The following is an 18857-nucleotide window of genomic DNA, read 5'->3' as shown; positions in this document are numbered from 1 at the left end:
AAGATCTGCTAAAACATAAATCGAAAAAGCTGAACCGGTTCAAAAATACCTGTCTACACCGTGAGCTAGGGTTGGCTAAGGCAAAGGCTAGAAGTGGTCAATTTGATTGGAAAAAATATGAGAATAATCGAGGTGGGCCAAAATCCTCTACAATGGACTCTATTCATATCACTATTCACTCCATTCTTGTTACTAACTTAAGCATTGGAGAGAGTTCAAATTAGAGATTGAGGATTCGAATGGACACAAAAGATATGCAAAAAACATGAATGAAAAAAATGAACCGATTCAAAAATATATGTCTACCGTGAGCTAGGGTTGGCTGTGTCAAAGACTAGGAAGGGCCAATTTGATTGGAAAAAAAATATGAGAATTCAAATTAGACATTGAGGATTCGAAGGGACACAAAAGATCTGCAAAAATATAAATGAAAAAAATGAACCGATTCAACAATTCCGGTATCTACCTCGTGCTAGGGTTCATTTTGGTAAAGGCTAGGGGAGGCCAATATGATTGGAAAAAGAATGAGAATTCAAATTAGAGATTGAGATTCAAAGGGACACAAAAGATCTACTAAAACGTAAATGATTCAAACTGAACAGATTCAACAATACATGTCTATACCGTGAGTTAGAGTTGGTTGAGGCAAAGGCTAGGAGTGGCGAATTTGATTTGAAAAAAATATGAGAATTCAAATTAGAGATTGAGGATTCCAAAGGACACAAAAGATCTACAAAAACATAAATCAAACAAGCTAAACCGATTCAACAGTACCGATTTGTACCTAAGGCTAGGGTTGCTTATGGCAAAGGCCAAGAGTTGCCAATTTGATTGCAAAAAAATATGAGAATTCAAATTAGATATTGAGGATTTGAAGGGACACAAAAGATCTACAAAAACATAAATGAAAAAACTGGACCGATTCAACAATACCGGTTTGTACCTCGAGCTAAGGTTCACTGTGGCAAAGGCCAAGAGTGGCCAATTTGATTGGAAAAAATATGAGAATTGAAATTAGAGACTAAGGATTCGAAGGGACATAAAAGATCTGCTAAAACATAAATGAAACAAACTGAATTGATTCAACAATACATGTTTACACCGTGAGCTAGGGTTGACTGTGACAAAGGCTAGTAGTGTCCAATTTGATTGGAAAAAGTTTGAGAATTCAAATTAGGGATTGAGGATTCGAATGGACACAAAAAATCTGCTAAAACGTAAATGAAAAAACTGACCTGGTTCAAAAATACATGTCTACACTGTGAGCTAGGGTTGGCTAATGCAAAGGCTAGGAAAAAATATGAGAATAATCGTGGTGGGCCAAAATCCTCTGCAATGGACTCTATCCATATCACTATTCACTCCATTCTTATTACTAACTTAAGCATCGGAGAGCCTTTGACCTATACCACACCGATGCCCAAGGTCTCGCTACTCCTTGTTTCGCAGCCTATCCACTTTGCCCAAGAGCACACAGTGCCAAATGCGACATCATCACTAAGTTGGGCCCAAAAGCGTCCGACCATTTTTGTGCATCAACAAGAACCATGAATCGTAATGAACTTCAGTTTCTTGAAGCTTTAGATTCGAGTATGTTGATCTCATGAGTTAATACTTGTGCTTTGAACTACAAGTTCAAATTAATTTTAATGCACTCAAAACTTCTAGTTTGAGGATGACACAAAGTAGAATTTTGAATTCTAATTGATATATTGTAATACATATGCCGAAAAAAAGCTTTTGATTTTGGATTACACATAATTAAACATCATAACCAAGACGTCTAAATAAATATTATTGTATGAATAATAAAACTATAAATATATGAATAAAACCACCACCTAATATATATTGGTATATTATATTACATCAGTTTTCCACATTAATATTATATATATGTATATCATTATATGTTAGTGGAAAGCAGGATATGTCACGCTAGCCCAATTCAATTGCTTTTCTTCCTTCCACCTGCACAAGCTTCAACACATCTACCCTAGCTGCTTTGGGATGATTAGTCATAAGTTGAATAGTGTAGATATTAGAGTAATAATATAATAAATGAAGATAAAGGAAAGAGGCTTATCCTTTTTTTGGTGAGTTTGCTATTCTCATCAAGAGGCTTCAGTACTTCTCGTCCTTTCTGATATGTTGCTGTTATGGGATCTCCAAGATCTCTATCAACATGTTTTTCTACTTGTTGTGGCTATAGAATGGAATAAAAGGAAATAGCAACTTTTATGTGTACATACAGTCCACCATGGCGTTGATGTCCGCACATGTTTCTCCTTCTTGAGTTTTGGAAGATTATCAAAACAGAAGAGAGAAAGGTAATAAAGCAGAAGGATTTGATCAAATATTTCAGCTGGTATTTTAAAGATATCCGTGCTAGTAACATATTATAAAACTAGGGGATTGTGGAGAGAATTTAGAGGAATAGAAAACAATTATAGAACAACAATTCTCAAGAGCTTAACCGTGACCTTCTTCTCTTCTATTATATTTCATTCATACTTGATGCTTTGTATTTATAGGCATATGGATTACACTATTCACTAATATTTTATAATTACAATGATGGGTCATTGGGGTGAATCATCGGAGCCGGCCTTGGCCCAGGGCTACCAAGGCCCAAATTTGTGGGGGCACAAAAATATGATTTTTTAACCTATATATTTACATTTTTTTATATATAAAAAAAAACCCAAAACCGTTAGTGTTCTAGAAGGAGTAGATGTAATCATTAATCATGGCAGCACCAAACTTCTTTGAGATTATCTAGAAAACTAAATATAAATTATATAACATAATATTTCAAAGAACAAAAATTAATGAAACTAAACATATGGAAACAAAGAGTTCTAAAAAAACAAAAACAAAAAAAAACCAAACAAACGTTCTTATCTTAGACAAAAAAAAAAAGACCTAGCAGTGGCAGCAATACACATTGGAAAGCTTTAGCAATTTGAAGGTCTTTTCTTTGTGTCATTCTTTTTTATAAATAGATGTAAAATAGGAATTTTGTAAGAGACATCTTTGTTAACTTATTTTTCTTTTTATTGGTTTTAGCCAAAAACTCAACAGAGATTCTTGTTCTTCACAATTGGAAATTTGAAATTTTGAGTTGAAGAAAAAAAAATGCTCAAAATCCAAATTTTATTATTTTTTGTTCATTAGTTTTATTTTTATTGTTCGTGTTTTTATAAAAATAAAAAATTATTACCTAATAAAATTAATTTGCTGATAAAAAACTAATAATAATTTTAATTTTTAATTTGTTTAAAAAGGCACTCTCTAGAAATTTGCCCTATAGAAAACCAGGCTCTATGAATCATGGTAGATATTTCTTGGTATGTTATAATTTGCTATGATACGCATCCATTATATCTAGGTTCATAACAATGATATCAATAATGATTACTATTTTTCCTGAAATACATTGATTAAATAAAAGCCATTTCAGTCACAAGTTTAATTCGATATTATATTTAATGCATGTGGCAGTTTTTAATTCGATGTTTGTAGAGATTACAATTGGTCGGAAGCACAAGATTACACCCAAATCAGCCCAATGCGCGAGTTAGGTTAGGTTTTCATTCCTCTCTCTCTCTCTCGCAGGTTCTCTCTTCTCCGCCGAAACCCCTCTCTATTTTTTCTACTTCGATCCTCTCACTCTCAGTCGATCAGCCACCGCGCCGCCTCAATCCCTGCACGCAGGTCAGTTTCTTTCTCTCTTATCTGTTCTATTTTTTCCCCGTCGCTTCTTTGCTCCGCTAACTCTCTTTTTGCTCTCTCTTCTTATCTCGATTTTTCTATGTTTCTAAGTCTCAGTTTCTGATCGCCGACAACATCTATTCCTCTCCTGCGATTTCTTCTGTGGGTTTCTCTCTTTAATGAGAGCATCATCTTCCTTTGAATTTAGGGTTTATTCTAAATTAAATTTATAGTTTTTTTCTTTTAAATTAGGCTTGTCGATTTGGTGGTTGAGGTTGATGTGATGATATATTTTTTCTGTTAAGGGTTTAGGGTTGTCGAATTAGGGCTGCTACCAATTAGGTTATGCTGTGTTGTGATGCTTATTTGAAATTGACAAAGAAATTATGAACTGTTAGTTTCATCATACTAATTAGGGCTGCTACCAATTAGGTTCTGCTGTTAAATTATACTGTTGTGATTATTTGGTTCTGTCCTTGGCGGTTCTGTTTTGCTAAATTAATTTCTGTTTTATGAAATTAGGTTCTGTGAAACTACTAGGTTCTGTTTCTGCTGCTGCTGCTGCTATTCTGTTGTTATGCTGCTGTATTAATTATGTTTATGTTTCTTTTTGTTAAATAGGTTATGCTGCATGCTAGGTCTGTTTTTATTGGTTAGTTTCTGTTTTTATTAAAGGAGAGATGGACCTATTTGAACACTTGCCTAGTAGCAATGACGCATGTTCTTGTTCCGCATCCACAACAATTTGAACACTTGCCTAGTAGTAATGAAGCATGTTCTTCTTCTGCATCCACATCATCACTGTCACCTACTATACCAATTCCCCAACCTAAGTCCAAACACCAATTCAGTCCCAACCTTAAGCCCAAAAACCACCTCAACAGAGTGGTCTTCCACAATTACCTCCTTCCGGGGACTAGATAATCATCCGTAGAAAAATCAGAGGTATGGGATCACTTTGAAAAGTATGATGATGTGGCTGAGAAATGTGAAGGTGGATGGGACTAAATCTTCGATATGTAGAAAGAGAGCTAGTAAAAAAAATGGATTTACTTGGGGAAAAAAAAAAAAAAAACAAAGTGAGAGGAAGAAAGAAAGCTCCTGCTTTCGGATTTTGAAATTTTTATTGATCTTTGTATTATCTTATTACTGCGGCTTTATGGATTTTCTTCCTTTTTTTTATTTATGGTGCAGCCTATTGCTTTACTCTTCTGAATCAAGAGAAACTTTCCGCTTTAAGAAATTGTCATAATCATATATCGTTTATTTTTAAAGTGAGCGCAATGGCAGGCAGAGAAGTTCGAGAGTACACCAATCTCTCCGACCCAAAAGGTTTTTTTTTTTTTTTTTTTTTTCCCTCAAGTTGTTGTTAAATGTTTTCCGGTTTTAATTTGATCAATTAATCATTCTTGAATTGATTGTGGCAGATAAGAAATGGGGGAAAGGGAAAGATAAGATAGACGATGAAGACATCACATTCCAACGCATGGTTGCCAAGGTTAGCGCATTTTTTCTGTCTTTTTCTTGTTTTTTCTTCTTCTTTTCTTTTTATTTGATGCTGATTAGCTTCTTAGAAGAAGGAAATAATAGGATTCAAGTTTTGCATTCTTTCAATAGAAATAAAATTTCATTTGAAAATTCAATTTCAATTCTAATATATATGGGATTTGTAATCTATTTTTTCTCAGATATCTAATTGGCTAAACATTTCAACTATTACAATTCCATTTTTTGGATTCTACGCTGCGCTTGGTAAAAAATTGTTAGGATGAAATGAGCAAAAATTGTGCACTCCCCACCACCACCACTGGCATTCATACGTTTAGGCCTTCAGAGCTTTTAGGCAATGTTGGAAATTCATTGCTTGACATCAAATTTTTGCTATCAGCGTCCAAAATAGTATTCATGATAATCAGTCTTAAATATCGACAATTTTGATGATAATTTCGCTTTTTTTAGGGCCAATATTTTAGCAGTATACTATCTATTTATCAGGTTTTTTTATCGATTTTATCGTCGATATTTTCCTTCCAATAGACACTTTAATTGGTCATTTTCGATAATATCGTGACTTAATCTCCTCACCAAAATGGTAGAAAAATATTCGTGCACATCAAGATTCGAAACCATGCACTCCTGTATGATGGACAGCACCCTAACCACCCATGCCACAGCTTTTGTTGTGAACTATTTTTGTTTTTTTAAAAATTTATTAGCACCTGTACTTGTTTTATATTATTCTTTCTTACTATCCCTATTTCTCTTAATCCATATAATGCTACATTTTTCTCACAAATATTCAAGCCCCAAATTAATATTAATATTTTTTTTTTTTTTTACGTTTATAAAATTTAGCTGAATTTCTCGTAAGGGATCTAGCTGAATATTTTTTATAATTATTTTTTATATTCAGCGGACATTTATTCAGCTAGATCCCTATTTCTCTTAATCCATATAATTGCAGTTATCAAATTATGTATCGTGAAATATATTTTGCATTAGTTGTTTACTGCTGAGATCTCTTATATGAGATGATAGCTATTGCAGTTATCAAATTCTGTATCATGAAATATACTTTGCGTTAGTTGCTTAGTGCTGAGATCTCTTATATGAATGATAGCTATTCTACTTCTTTGTGTTCAGTTATGCTTTTTATTTGTAAGGGCAACTAGAATTAGTTAGTCATTGAAAATTGATTTGGGGGGGAGAGAACTAGGAGAGTTTTTGAGGATGCTAAAGGGGATGAGGTTGAGAAGTTATGGGATCGGATTCGATTATGCACGTCATTGTGGGCTTCTACTTTGTTAGAATTTAGAGTAGCTTTCATATTATTTATTTAGATTGGAATGCTGTAATCTTGATAGGCCTGTTGTTCATGTAGCTATCTTGGACACGCCTGTTGTTTTGTTTTCCCCTACACCTGCCCACAAATTCTTCCTTACACATGGAATTAGTGTTAACTTCCCAAAACTGCTTGAATTAAATTGCCCCCTCTTGACAAGCGAGCTCCTTTCCAGCTCTGCAAACGCCTCTCAACGTTCTCGATCATTTAATTCCAGAACCTATCGGATCTCGGATTACCTCTCATTTGTAAACCCAAATATTTGAGTGGCCACAACACTACTGAATAGCCCCACGCCCCTGCCAACCTCTGACTTTCACATTGCTCTTTATTAAGGCACAGTTTTCCCATTGGTAAACCCAAATATTCGAGGGGAGCCTCACTCACATCTACGACTGTTTGCTTTAAACTGTGAGGGGAGTTTTCTGATAACATGCCCTGGCAGGGATCTTGGCTTCTTCTACTGGGTGGTTGATGCAAGCCAGATGCAAGAGGTTGCAGGAGAACGTGGAGGATACCTTCATGGCCGAGGCGGTACCTCTCTCTCTCTCTCTCTCTCTCTCTCTCATTTTGCCTGTGTGTATCCAGGCACAAGGCAACTGCTTTCTGAATCTGTGTTTGTTTAGCTCTTTACTTTATCGCAATCTGTTGTAAGTTTGAGTATAGTCTCTCTCTCTCTCTCTCTCTCTCTCTCTCTCTCTCTCTCTGTGCGTGTGTGTATATCCAGGCACAAGGCAACTGCTTTCTGAATCTGTGTTTGTTTAGCTCTTTACTTTATCGCAATCTGTTGTAAGTTTGAGTATACAGCCTTGGACAGTGATGACCTACTATATCTCAAGGAGCAGATGGAAGCTGAGGAGGATGCAGAGCGCCTCCTTCGTCGCACCGAGAAGCGAGCATTTGCTGCATTTAAGATATCCTTTCATGAAATTTCTTCTAGCCTCTCTGCATGCATAGTCTGCACGTAAGTTGTTGGTTATGAGCATTTTAGTGCATATTCCTGTAGAACTTAAATGCCATCGTTTATCTTATTCCTCTATGTGATTCTTTTCAATTAATCTTAGTTGTCATGCCCCGCCTAACTTAATTCAGTGGTCATGTGCACATTAGGTGATGATGATTTAGGGTTGATTTCTATTCTTAGTGGGTCGTATTTTACACCTCGAGGACTTTTTGTCTAAGTAACTCCCTGTTTGCTCATTCCCAAATAGATTATCAAGTTGTCTTGTAGTATATGTTTGCTGGGGAAATATACACATATGCCCCCTCAGTTGGCAAAGCGAGAGAGACCCTAAGGTGAGGGGGTGTGTGTGTTACCTACTTATTTTATATTCTAATGTGATATCATCTGTATGTTTTGCTTCATATTAATCATTTAACATATATAAATATACTTACTTTCATTAACACTGTATGTTAATGACCACTTCAGAAATAATATTTTGAATATTTCCCAGTCTTGGTAAAATATTATTAGCTCCCTTGGTGTTGTCCTCATGTCATGACAAACTGTTGCATTAGAATTTGTGAGATTGAATGGTGATAATTGTCATGTGGTTCCAGACATTGGATTATTACATCTCTCTCCTCTCCCTCTTCTCTCTTGTCTTCCTTAACCAATGAACACAAAGCTGCAAGTCTGGCAGATTCTTCACCTGCATCGGTTCCCTTGCCACTTCGTGTTGAGCCCAAGCAAAAGAGTGGGATCAGGTATGACTATCTTCAAACCAAATAATAGAACTGACATGCTATAGCCAGTGATTTTTCTGATTTACATGTTCAAGTTCCCTACTTCTTCTCATATATGTGTATTTTTGGTTTTTGAAATGCAGACAGCAAGATCTACTGAAAAAGGTCATCGAAATTAAACCCAAGCGGCATAAAGTTTCAAGCAGATCTGATGGTAATCAGTCCCACCCAAATTTGATTGTTAGTGCTTCGACAAATCTTGAGTCTGAAAATGACCAAGTGAAGGACAAAGTGCATGTGTCGTCGTCACACAGAATAAAGGGCGAGTCTGAAGGGAAAACTATGTTAGGATTAGCATATGCAAGTTCTGACAATGAAGAGGATTAAAGAAACAACTCTGATGGAGCACAATAATTTTTTCTTTCTTTTCTTTTTTCCGCATTACATGGTAATTTGTTCTTAGCACAAAATCTCATATACCTATATTTACTAAATGCAATGTTTGTGGAAGTAAAATAGAATTTGGTTAATACAGCATATCTAGAGAAGCACGGTGTAATTTGTTTTTGGTACTCGGGGATGGTTGCCGTCTTTGATGTGCCTTTTCCCTATCATATCTCCATGAGCTCGAGGCTGCTTAGCATCTGGATATTTTGGTGCATGTTAGAGCACCCAATGACCTTATCAACGACCCCACTGATTTGCCATCAGCAACTTGGAAAATTTGTTGCCAGTTATATTTTGGCTCTGCTCCATCTAGACCTGTTTTAAGGAAAGATGCCCTATTTTCAAAAATATCTCCTACAGAGTAAAGGGTACAGGAGTTGTTCCCAATGGCGTCCTTCCTCCAAGTGACCTGTGGGAATAGACGAGTTATCTTGTATAAGTAGATTTATCACGTAACGAAGTTTCATTTATTTGTTTATTTGTAACGAGTTTTAGGGTTTTTTAGGATGATGTTAAACAAATTCTAAAATTAATTGAATATACTCTATTATTTAAGTACATATTAATATTTAAATGAAAATGTGCACTTAAGTGCACTCTATTTAACTATAAAAAAATGTCCATGATACACCTTCTATCACACAACGTTAGATATTATTTACTCAGCAATTACAACAAGAAGGAAGAAACCAAAAGAATACATTCATGACCACGTACGCATGATGAAATGAATAACCTCAGAAGCTTTGTCGTTCCCTTCAAATTATTACCACTACAATGATCTGCTGTTATAGTCGAACATCATGATCATGAACGCAATTGTAAATAAAAATATGAATTTATTATTTACATGCCCATTAAAGTTTTGTTGTATTATAAATATTTTGACGACCCTGACCTCAACTACAATGACGGATGGACATATTTTATATTATAATTTACCTCATTCACTTTGAGGACTTTCGATTCCCACATAATCAAATGGAACTTTTGGAGTGATTCCAGTTGGAGGACGTACGTGAGTCACTTAGCTTGATCGTATCAAAATTTCAAAATTTTCTACCAAGCAGTTATTTTCTGGCAATAAAATAAATGAGTAGCGCGGTGTTGGAATAGTGACGTTTTGGGCTTTTATTGTGTTTTTGGAGCTCAAGATGACCTCGGATGGGTTCGTGGCCTTCTAGAGAAGTGTTCAGAATATTTTTATCTTTAAAACAAGCTATTTTGGGCCAGATTTGGAGGAGATTTGAGGCTAAAACGTGGCTGGGAAGGGTTTGGGCAGATTCTCCTAATCCAATTTGGACTTTATTTCCTAGTATTATTTTATTTTAATTAGTTTCCTTGTGGGGATAGAAAAGCTGTACATTGGCAGCTAGGTTTTAAGGGGTATTTAAGCTCTTTCTCACAAGGAATTTAGGACTTCTTTTTCACTTTTGAACTTTGCATTGTGGAGAGCAATTGCTAGGGTTTTGGGTTTCCACAACTTTCAGGTGTTTTCGTTCTTTTCTTCTTAATGATATTTTCTTGGATTTCAATTATGAGTATGCGTAACTAAATTTCTTTTGCTAGGGTGAAGCCTTGAACCTTAGCATGAATATGTGATTTTTATTTAATTGCTTATGATGAGTGCATGCCTACTTGAATTGTTAATCACTGTTTTAAACTATCTAATTGTCTTAATGCCTGATCACCATTAGGATCTTTAGAAAAGTAATTGGATGCAATTTTGGTTGGAAGGTTCCCTGAAATTGATGCTAGCTTCTTGTGATTAATAATTGTAATTTCACTTAAGATGAACACCACGTCTTAAGGGTTGCATGGTTTTTCAAAGGGTTTTCACAAAACTTAATGAGTCTTTCATGTTCAGATTTGATCCGAACGTCCGGACGGGTTGCATGTTGGATATCCGTTCTGTGTTGGAGGTTCCAAGTAGAATATACATTAGGAAAACCTAACCTTCAAAGTGGCATGTGCAAATCATAAGTAATTGGTAAAAGTTCATAGGATTGCTAGGTGATGGTGAAACCCTAGTGCTTTTATAAATTGATATTCAAAACTCTTTCCTTCAATCATATTTGTTCTTGTTTTAATATTTGTTTTTAGAATCAACCAAATTCATAATCATCTTTCTTGACCTTTTATTTTAAGTAGTTATTTGGAATTTGTTTTTACTTAAATTGCTAATTAGTCCTTGAGGAAAACGACCTTGCATGAGCATCTATACTACAATAGCCTTGTATTCTTGCAAGTATTTTATGTGATTTTAACCCTGTTTGCACAGGTACTAAAAATCCTATCAAGAAATTGGCGCCGTTGCCGGGGACTATTTTAGACAATTTTTGTTTAACCTTTTTCTGATTTATTTTATTTTATTTTATTTTTAATTTTCGTCCAAAAAAAAAAAAATTTTTGAAATTGAACAATTTTGTTTCTGTTGCAGATTCTGCAGACTGCATGGTCCAGACCCGATCAGGAACTGCACAGATTGTACAATTTGATCCAGAACCAGAGCGCACACTGCATAGACAGCGGAGAGAAGTTACTTGGGCTTGGGATTGTTCACTGCAGGGCACTTTTCTGCAGAATCTGTTTGAAAACGAGGGTAACATGGCATTAGAATTACCTGCGGCAGGTAGACCACTAAGGGAGTCATTGGAAGCCCGTGCCACTGATGTTCCCAATTGCATTGTGTATCCTGAACAAGAAGAGGGTGATTCGTTCGAGATCAGGCACCATATGCTTGAAATTCTACCTACTTTTCGGGGGCTGCCTAATGAAGATGCAAACATACATATTGCAAAATTTATTGTGGGTTGCAAGAATATTTTGATTAGGGGGTTTTCTGCTGAGGCTATTAAGTTACGTCTTTTCCCTTTCACTTTGAAGGACAAGGCAGAAACTTGGTTATTCACTCTACCCTCTAATAGCATTACTACTTGGCAGCAGTTACACACAAAATTCCTGAACAAATATTATCCAGCATCCAAGACATTGAATTTCAAGAGGGAGATTTTGACATTTACACGAAGCCTAATGAAGAGTTTCATGAAGCGTGGGAGAGATATACAGAGATGTACATAAAGTGTCCACATGTTAAAATTGATTCAGATACACAAATGAATATTTTCTTTGATGGGCTTAATCCTACATCTAAGAGCCATGTGAATGCATAAGCAGGAGGATCATTGTCAAATAAATCTGCAAGAGAGGCATTTGAACTGTTTGATATGATGGCTACAGAATCTCAGCAATGGGCAGCAGAACATTCACAGAAAAGGGGCATTTTTGAGTTATCAGTAGGTTCTCCCAATATGTCTGCACAAATGGAAAAAATGGATAAGAAAATTGATGCAAAGTTTGATATGCTTCTACAACATCTAGCAAGTTCTACACAGCAGCCACCTACATCAACAGTTTGCACTATATGCAGTATGGCTACACATGACATAATGGGCTGTCCACATAGAGACTCTTACCCAGAGCTTGTTGAACAACATGTCAATATGATGAACAGCTATCAAAGGCCTAGGAATGATGCATATGCAACTCATTACAATCCTGGATGGAGGGATCACCCTAATTTCAAATGGGGTGACAATCAGACTAATGCCAAACCATTCCAGCATGCACAAAAACCTTTTGTTCCCCCCAAACCATCTCTGGAAGATCAACTTGCTAAACTGGCAGCAACAACTCAATCATTCATCGAGGGCAACAATCAAAGATTTCAAAATGTTGAAGCATCAATTAAAAGTTTGGAGCAACAATTTGGACAGCTAGCTACACAGATTTCAAATAGAGAAAAGGGCAAATTTCCTAGTCAAACAATTCCTAATCCAAATGGACGTGAAGATTGCAACGTTGTTCGGACTTTACGATGTGGAAAAAGCTATGACAATCGTGAAAATAGCATTGAAAAGGAGCAGCAAACAGTGGAGGATAATACAGAAAATTTTGCAGCAGAACCTACCAAACCTGCAGAAAAACATACTTTGGCAGATCTGGAAACTGTTCCAAAACAAGTTCCTGAGCGTGTTTATGAGGCCCCTATTCCATATCCAGAACGTTTGAAGCCAAAAGCAAAAGATCAACAACTCAAGGACTTTATGCAGACATTATCCAAGGTTCAAATCAACATTCCATTACTGGATGCAATCAAGAAAATTCCATCATATGCCAAATTTTTGAAGGAAGTTTGCAGCAGCAAAAAGAAGCTTTCAGATTTGGACAAAGTTATTTTGACAGAACAGTGCAGCACAGTTTTGCTACACAAACTACCACCTAAGAAAAAAGATCCAGGGAGTTTTAATATTTCTTGCACTATTGGAAATTCTAATTTTAAAAGTGCTTTAATTGATTTGGGTGCAAGTATTAATTTGATGCCTTTTTCTGTTTTCCAGCGATTGGGGCAAGGAGATTTAAAGCCTACATCAATTATGCTTCAACTAGCTGACTGTTCAATCACTTATCCAAGAGGTGTTATTGAAGATCTATTTATTAAGGTTGATAATCTTTATCTACGGGCAGATTTTGTGGTTTTAGACATGGATGAAGACCTTCAAACACCTATTATTTTGGGGAGGCCGTTTATGGCAACAGCTAGGACCTTAATTGATGTGGAAGCTGGAACATTGACTTTACGGGTTTAGGACCAATCTGTGGTGTTTAATTTGTTTGAGGCAGCAAAACGTCCTGCTGAACAGCAAGATTGTATGCGTATTGACATGATAGATAGTATGGTGCAGGACGGATTTTATGCTAATTCAAAAACATATCAGTTGCTGCATGTTTTACAGGGGGAACTTGAGACAGATTTTGAAGATGAAGGTGTTCTTGAGTACATTCACGCATTGAACAATCTGCCCACAGTGTTGCCAAAATTTAGGAATGTGTACGAGAGTTTAGGGGAGCCCAAACAGCCCCTTAAACCATCTAGACAACAGCCGCCAAAATTGGAGCTGAAGCCTTTACCAAAACATCTTAAATATGCATATTTAGGAGCTGCAGAGACGTTGCCAGTTATAATTGCAGCAGATTTAACACTGACAGAGGAAGATAAATTGCTTCGTGTGTTGAGAAAATATCAAGATGCATTGGGATGGACAATTGCGGACATCAAGGGAATCAGCCCAGCCCTATGTATGCACAGAATATTAATGGAAGACGACGTGAAGCCAACAGTTGATGCTCAACGCCGCCTTAACCCAATTATGAAAGAGGTGGTCAGAACAGAGGTTATGAAATTACTTGATGCCGGTATGATTTATCCTATTTCTGACAGTAAATGGGTTAGCCCGACTCAAGTTGTGCCTAAACGAACCGGTATTACAGTGGTGAAAAATGATAATAATGAGTTAGTTCCTACACGATTGACTACGGGTTGGAGAATGTGTGTAGATTACCGGAAGCTTAACACAGGGACGAGAAAAGACCATTTTCCATTGCCTTTTATTGACCAGATGTTAGAAAGGTTGGCTGGGCGGGCTTTTTACTGTTTTCTTGATGGGTATTCTGGATATAATCAGATTCCAATCGCACCAGAGGATCAAGAGAAGACTACTTTCACTTGTCCATTTGGTACTTATGCTTATCGGAGGATGCCGTTTGGATTATGCAATGCACCTGCTACGTTTCAACGTTGTATGATGAGTATTTTTTCTGGCTTGGTCGAAAATATTGTGGAAGTTTTTATGGATGATTTTTCTGTTTTTGGGGATTCATATGATCAGTGCTTACAGAATTTATCATTAGTTCTTCAGAGATGTCAAGAGACGAATTTAGTGCTAAACTGGGAAAAGTGTCATTTCATGGTTGAACAGGGAATTGTCTTGGGTCATTCAATTTCTAGCAAAGGCATTGAGGTTGACAAAGCAAAGATTGACGTTATTGCAAAGCTGCCACCTCCTACATCAGTAAAAGGTGTGAGGTCCTTCTTAGGACACGCAGGTTTTTATCGTCGGTTCATCAAGGATTTCTCCAAGATTAGTCGACCTTTGTGCACTTTATTGGCTAAGGATACACCATTTAATTTTGATAAGGCCTGTTTAGAAGCATTCAACAAGTTGAAAGCACTCCTAACTTCGGCGCCCATCATTGCTGCACCAAATTGGGATTTACCATTTGAACTAATGTGTGATGCGTCAGATTATGCTGTCGGGGCAGTTTTAGGGCAGCGAAAAGATAAGCTTCCCCATGTCATCTATTATGCAAGTCGTACTCTCAATGATGCACAGTTTAACTATGCAACTACAGAGAAGGAATTGTTGGCAGTTGTGTTCGCACTAGAGAAATTTCGGTCTTATTTGGTTGGGGCTAAAATAATTGTCTATACGGATCATGCTGCACTAAAATACTTGTTGTCTAAGAAGGATGCAAAGCCTAGATTGATTCGTTGGGTTCTTTTACTTCAAGAATTTGACTTAGAGATTCAAGACAAGAAGGGCAGTGAGAATGTTGTGGCTGATCATTTATCTAGATTAATTATTCCAGCAGCTACAGAGGCAGATTCTCTACCATTGAGTGAAAGTTTCCCAGATGAATAGCTATTTGCTGTCAAAATTGAAACACCTTGGTTTGCAGATATTGTCAATTATTTGGCTAAGGGTGTGGTGCATCCAGATTTTTCCTACCAGCAGAAAAAGAAGTTTTTATTTGATGTAAAGCACTATTTCTGGGATGAACCGTACTTATACAAGTATTGTGCAGACCAGATTATTCGCAGGTGTATTCCGAAGGCTGAACAGGAAAGTGTTTTAAAGTTTGCTCATCACTACGCTTGTGGAGGACATTTTGGGCAGAAAAGGACAGCAGAGAAAATCCTACAGAGTGGGTTATTTTGGCCAACACTTTTTAGAGATTCACAGAATTGGTGCAAGGCATGTGATAGGTGTCAAAGGGTCGGCAATCAATCCAGAAGGAATGAAATGCCCCAGCAAAGTATCTTAATTGTTGAACTATTTGATGTTTGGGGTATTGATTTCATGGGACCATTCCCATCTTCTAATGGGCACCAATATATTTTAGTGGCTGTGGAATATGTTTCAAAGTGGGTCGAGGCCATTGCAGCACAAACTAATCAAGGATCAGTGGTCTTGAAGTTCCTCCAAGGGGTTATATTTCCACGTTTTGGAATTCCGCGTGTTATTCTTAGTGATGGGGGGAAGCATTTTATTAATAAACCATTTGCTAACCTATTGGCAAAATATGGGATTAATCATCGCGTGGCTACACCATACCACCCACAGACATCTGGTCAAGTTGAAGTTTCAAACAGAGAAATAAAACGTATTTTGGAGAAAACAGTGAGCTCTACACGCAAGGATTGGAGTTTCAAACTAAATGATGCTTTGTGGGCATACAGGACAGCTTATAAAACTCCTATTGGGATGTCACCATTCCGACTTGTTTATGGGAAAGCCTGTCATCTACCTATGGAGCTGGAGCATAAAGCTTACTGGGCCATTAAAGAGTTAAATTTTGCATATGACTCAGCTGGGGAAAAGCGGAAATTGCAGTTAAATGAGCTAGAGGAAATTCGTCAAGGTGCTTATGATAGTTCTCGCATCTACAAGGAAAGAACCAAGGCATTTCATGACAGTCAAATTTTACGGAAGGAATTTCAGCCAGGGCAAAAGGTTCTGTTATTTAGTTCAAGGCTCAAGTTGTTTCCAGGGAAATTAAAATCTCGTTGGACTGGACCCTACCTAGTGACTCAAGTTTTTCCTCATGGAGCAGTTCAAATCACTAATGAAGATAAAGGCAACACGTTCAAGGTGAATGGTCATAGGCTGAAACCCTACATGGAGACCCCCTTTGACATTGCAGCCGAGTCTTTGACTCTGAAGGAACCAGTGATTTGACCACCAGGCTTCTGCAAAGTCTAGCTACAGACTTAAAATAGCGCGCTTATTGGGAGGCAACCCAATTTTTCTAAACTCTTTACTTCTTTTATTTTCAAAACAAAAAAACAGAGAAATTTGTTGTTTTCTTTCTCTAGTTGTTTATATTTTCTTTCTATTCCTAACACATAATTGACTCAATGCAGGACACAACCATCAGCAGCAAGCATCAAAAACAGAAAATCCTATACTGGAATCTTGCACCCAGTAGCAGCTGGAATCTTGCACCCAGCAGCAGCTGGAATCTTGCACCCAGCAGCAGCTGGAATCATGCACCCAGCAGCAAGTCTACATTAACATCACCACATCTACACTATACTGGAAGTTAAAGCAATTCAGATGAGCTCACTCGAAGATGCAAGTTTGGGGGAAGCTGTTGCGGATCCAGCACATATATATAATTTTGAGAAGTTAATTTTTGCAACTCAGTTTACATCACATAGCCAGACACCACACAACTGAGTATCCTCTCAGAACCAACCAAAAGACACAAATAAGCAGAAATTCTCACAATCCAGAAAGACCCATGAATTAATGCAGATCTACAAAAAAAAAAAATGCAGGGATTCGATATTATACCTGCTCCCAACTTGAAGATTGACTTGCTCGCTGAAATCCTCCAACAGACGCAGATGAGTATCTCAGAACAAGGCAACGAAGTCTGCAATAATCACTTTTGTTCTTAATTACTTTCAACACAAAAATACCCACACTGAGACCCAGTTATGAGCACAACGCGAAGCTTACCGTTAACCAAGCTCAGGAACTGCGAGACTATGTGGTGTTGGGGTTGAACTCCGTCTGGGTCAGCTCATCTGAGTCGGGGGGGTCGGAGTTGGGACGGATCTCGGTGAGCATCCGATTGTCTCTTCGACGAAGCCGCAGCTGATGGTGATTTTGATTTTGTTGAGGGTTTTCTGGATTTGGCACCCTCACATAGATGAACCCACACGACTATGCTCTGAAAGATAGCCAAGGCTCTTGAGTTCTTGCTAGAGATGACAAGGGGAGAGGGTGGAGATGGATGGGTTGAAACTGAGTGAAATAAAAAGAGAGCGTCTTTTGTGATTTTCAATCTGAGTTGCGAATGGCCAAAGGCGAGCTTTTTGGCTCTGGACTCCAGGTTAGACGAAGGGGATTCAATATTTTTCAATTGACACATGAACGCTGCTAAACCAGTATATATAGTAGCTGTCGCGATAATTTGACACATGTGCGGACTTGGGCTGTTGGTCAGCGCTCTTTGCATCCGAGCTACAGGTCCTGCGTTCGAATCACCGCAGCATCACCTCCGCATCCCTGGTGTGTTCTCTCTCTCTCTTTTTATTTATTTTTTTTTTTTTCCTTCTCTTTTACTTTTTTCTGTTTATGTTTTATGTTCTTGTCTTTTCTTTTTCTTTTTTCTTTTATTTTTTTTTTGTTTTTTCTCTCCTAATTACTTCTTTAGTTGTTTCCTTTGTTTATTTTCCACGCCTTGAGGACAAAGTGTGATTTAAGTTTGGGGGTGGGAAAGTAAATTTTATATTTTTCATTTTTTGAGTCTTGTTTAAAAATTTTCGTTTTTAAGTTAATATCCATAGATTATTTTAAACGTTAGAACAAATGGACATGGTGAAGATCAATCCCACAATAGAGTCTTTTCTATTTATTGTTGCTTAGACACTAATTCATGAATTATACTTTGAAATTTGCACATCACATCAACATGGTTTTTGGGGAGTGAGATTGGAATACTTACTTTTTGTCCAAGTGTGTTTTAATTTCTGTTCAATATAAATAAAGTTAGTATGTGTTATAAAGTAATAATTGTCTCACCCGAAGCTTTGCTAGTAACCGGGCCAGTCCTGCCTAATCTGACAGGACCCGACCCAATTTCCACTTTGGAATCCGAGCCGAATCCTGTGCGTGTCCGACACCTGGCGAATGTCGGGAACGAATGTCCATTTTACCCTTTCTTTTTTCAGTTTCTTTTAAAAATTTCCCTTAGACATATGCCGAAAATTCGGCAGAGTCTCCCCTGTATTTTGACCAAAACCCAAAATCTTCCACCTGTCAAACAGTCTCAAATATCCTACCAACGGCCAAACTAATTCAACAAATAGATCTTAACTCCAGTTTTTCACTGAACAACAAGATATCAGAGCATTTCTATACAAATTTACAAACTAAGAAAAGTTACAACGAGATCCTACGCTTCGATGGTGGGGCGGGAGCTAAGATAATGGCCTGGGTGGTTTCCTTCCTTCTTCTACGGCCTGGGGGCGAAA

The 18857-nt window shown here is 37.2% G+C and overlaps 1 protein-coding gene, 1 long non-coding RNA gene and 1 other non-coding gene across 15 annotated transcripts; 1 reads left to right on the top strand and 2 right to left on the bottom strand.

Annotated features, from left to right (window-relative positions):
• Positions 1–3544: 3544 nt before the first annotated feature.
• LOC117628064 lies at positions 3545–9252 on the top strand. Of its 13 annotated transcripts, none has more exons than XM_034360448.1 (8): positions 3546–3717; positions 3832–3876; positions 4990–5046; positions 5142–5212; positions 7042–7090; positions 7364–7520; positions 8120–8266; positions 8389–8793. In XM_034360448.1, the coding sequence occupies exons 3-8, from the start codon at positions 4998–5000 to the stop codon at positions 8630–8632; spliced, it is 717 nt and encodes a 238-aa protein (XP_034216339.1). In that variant the 5' UTR covers positions 3546–3717; positions 3832–3876; positions 4990–4997; the 3' UTR covers positions 8633–8793. The 13 variants fall into 13 exon arrangements, 12 of the variants coding, with proteins under 12 accessions (XP_034216366.1, XP_034216339.1, XP_034216331.1 ...); XM_034360440.1 differs by having other exon boundaries at positions 3826–3876; XR_004585893.1 differs by lacking the exon at positions 3832–3876 and having other exon boundaries at positions 3547–3717; positions 8389–8693; positions 8781–9252.
• A 2340-nt stretch (positions 9253–11592) lies between these two features.
• Positions 11593–17696, bottom strand: LOC117614354. Its single transcript, XR_004583858.1, has 3 exons — positions 17338–17696; positions 17170–17251; positions 11593–12007 (listed from the first exon to the last, which is right to left on the bottom strand). It is a non-coding gene; the product is annotated as an uncharacterized LOC117614354 (long non-coding RNA).
• On the bottom strand, positions 11687–11792 carry LOC117616886. The gene has a single exon (XR_004584230.1). It is a non-coding gene; the product is annotated as a small nucleolar RNA R71 (small nucleolar RNA).
• Positions 17697–18857: the final 1161 nt, after the last annotated feature.

The sequence above is a fragment of the Prunus dulcis genome, chromosome 1, assembly GCF_902201215.1.
Source record: "Prunus dulcis chromosome 1, ALMONDv2, whole genome shotgun sequence".
Classification (NCBI taxonomy): domain Eukaryota; kingdom Viridiplantae; phylum Streptophyta; class Magnoliopsida; order Rosales; family Rosaceae; genus Prunus; species Prunus dulcis.
Note: the sequence above shows the minus strand (reverse complement) of the source record. Positions and strands in the feature narration are given on the sequence as shown.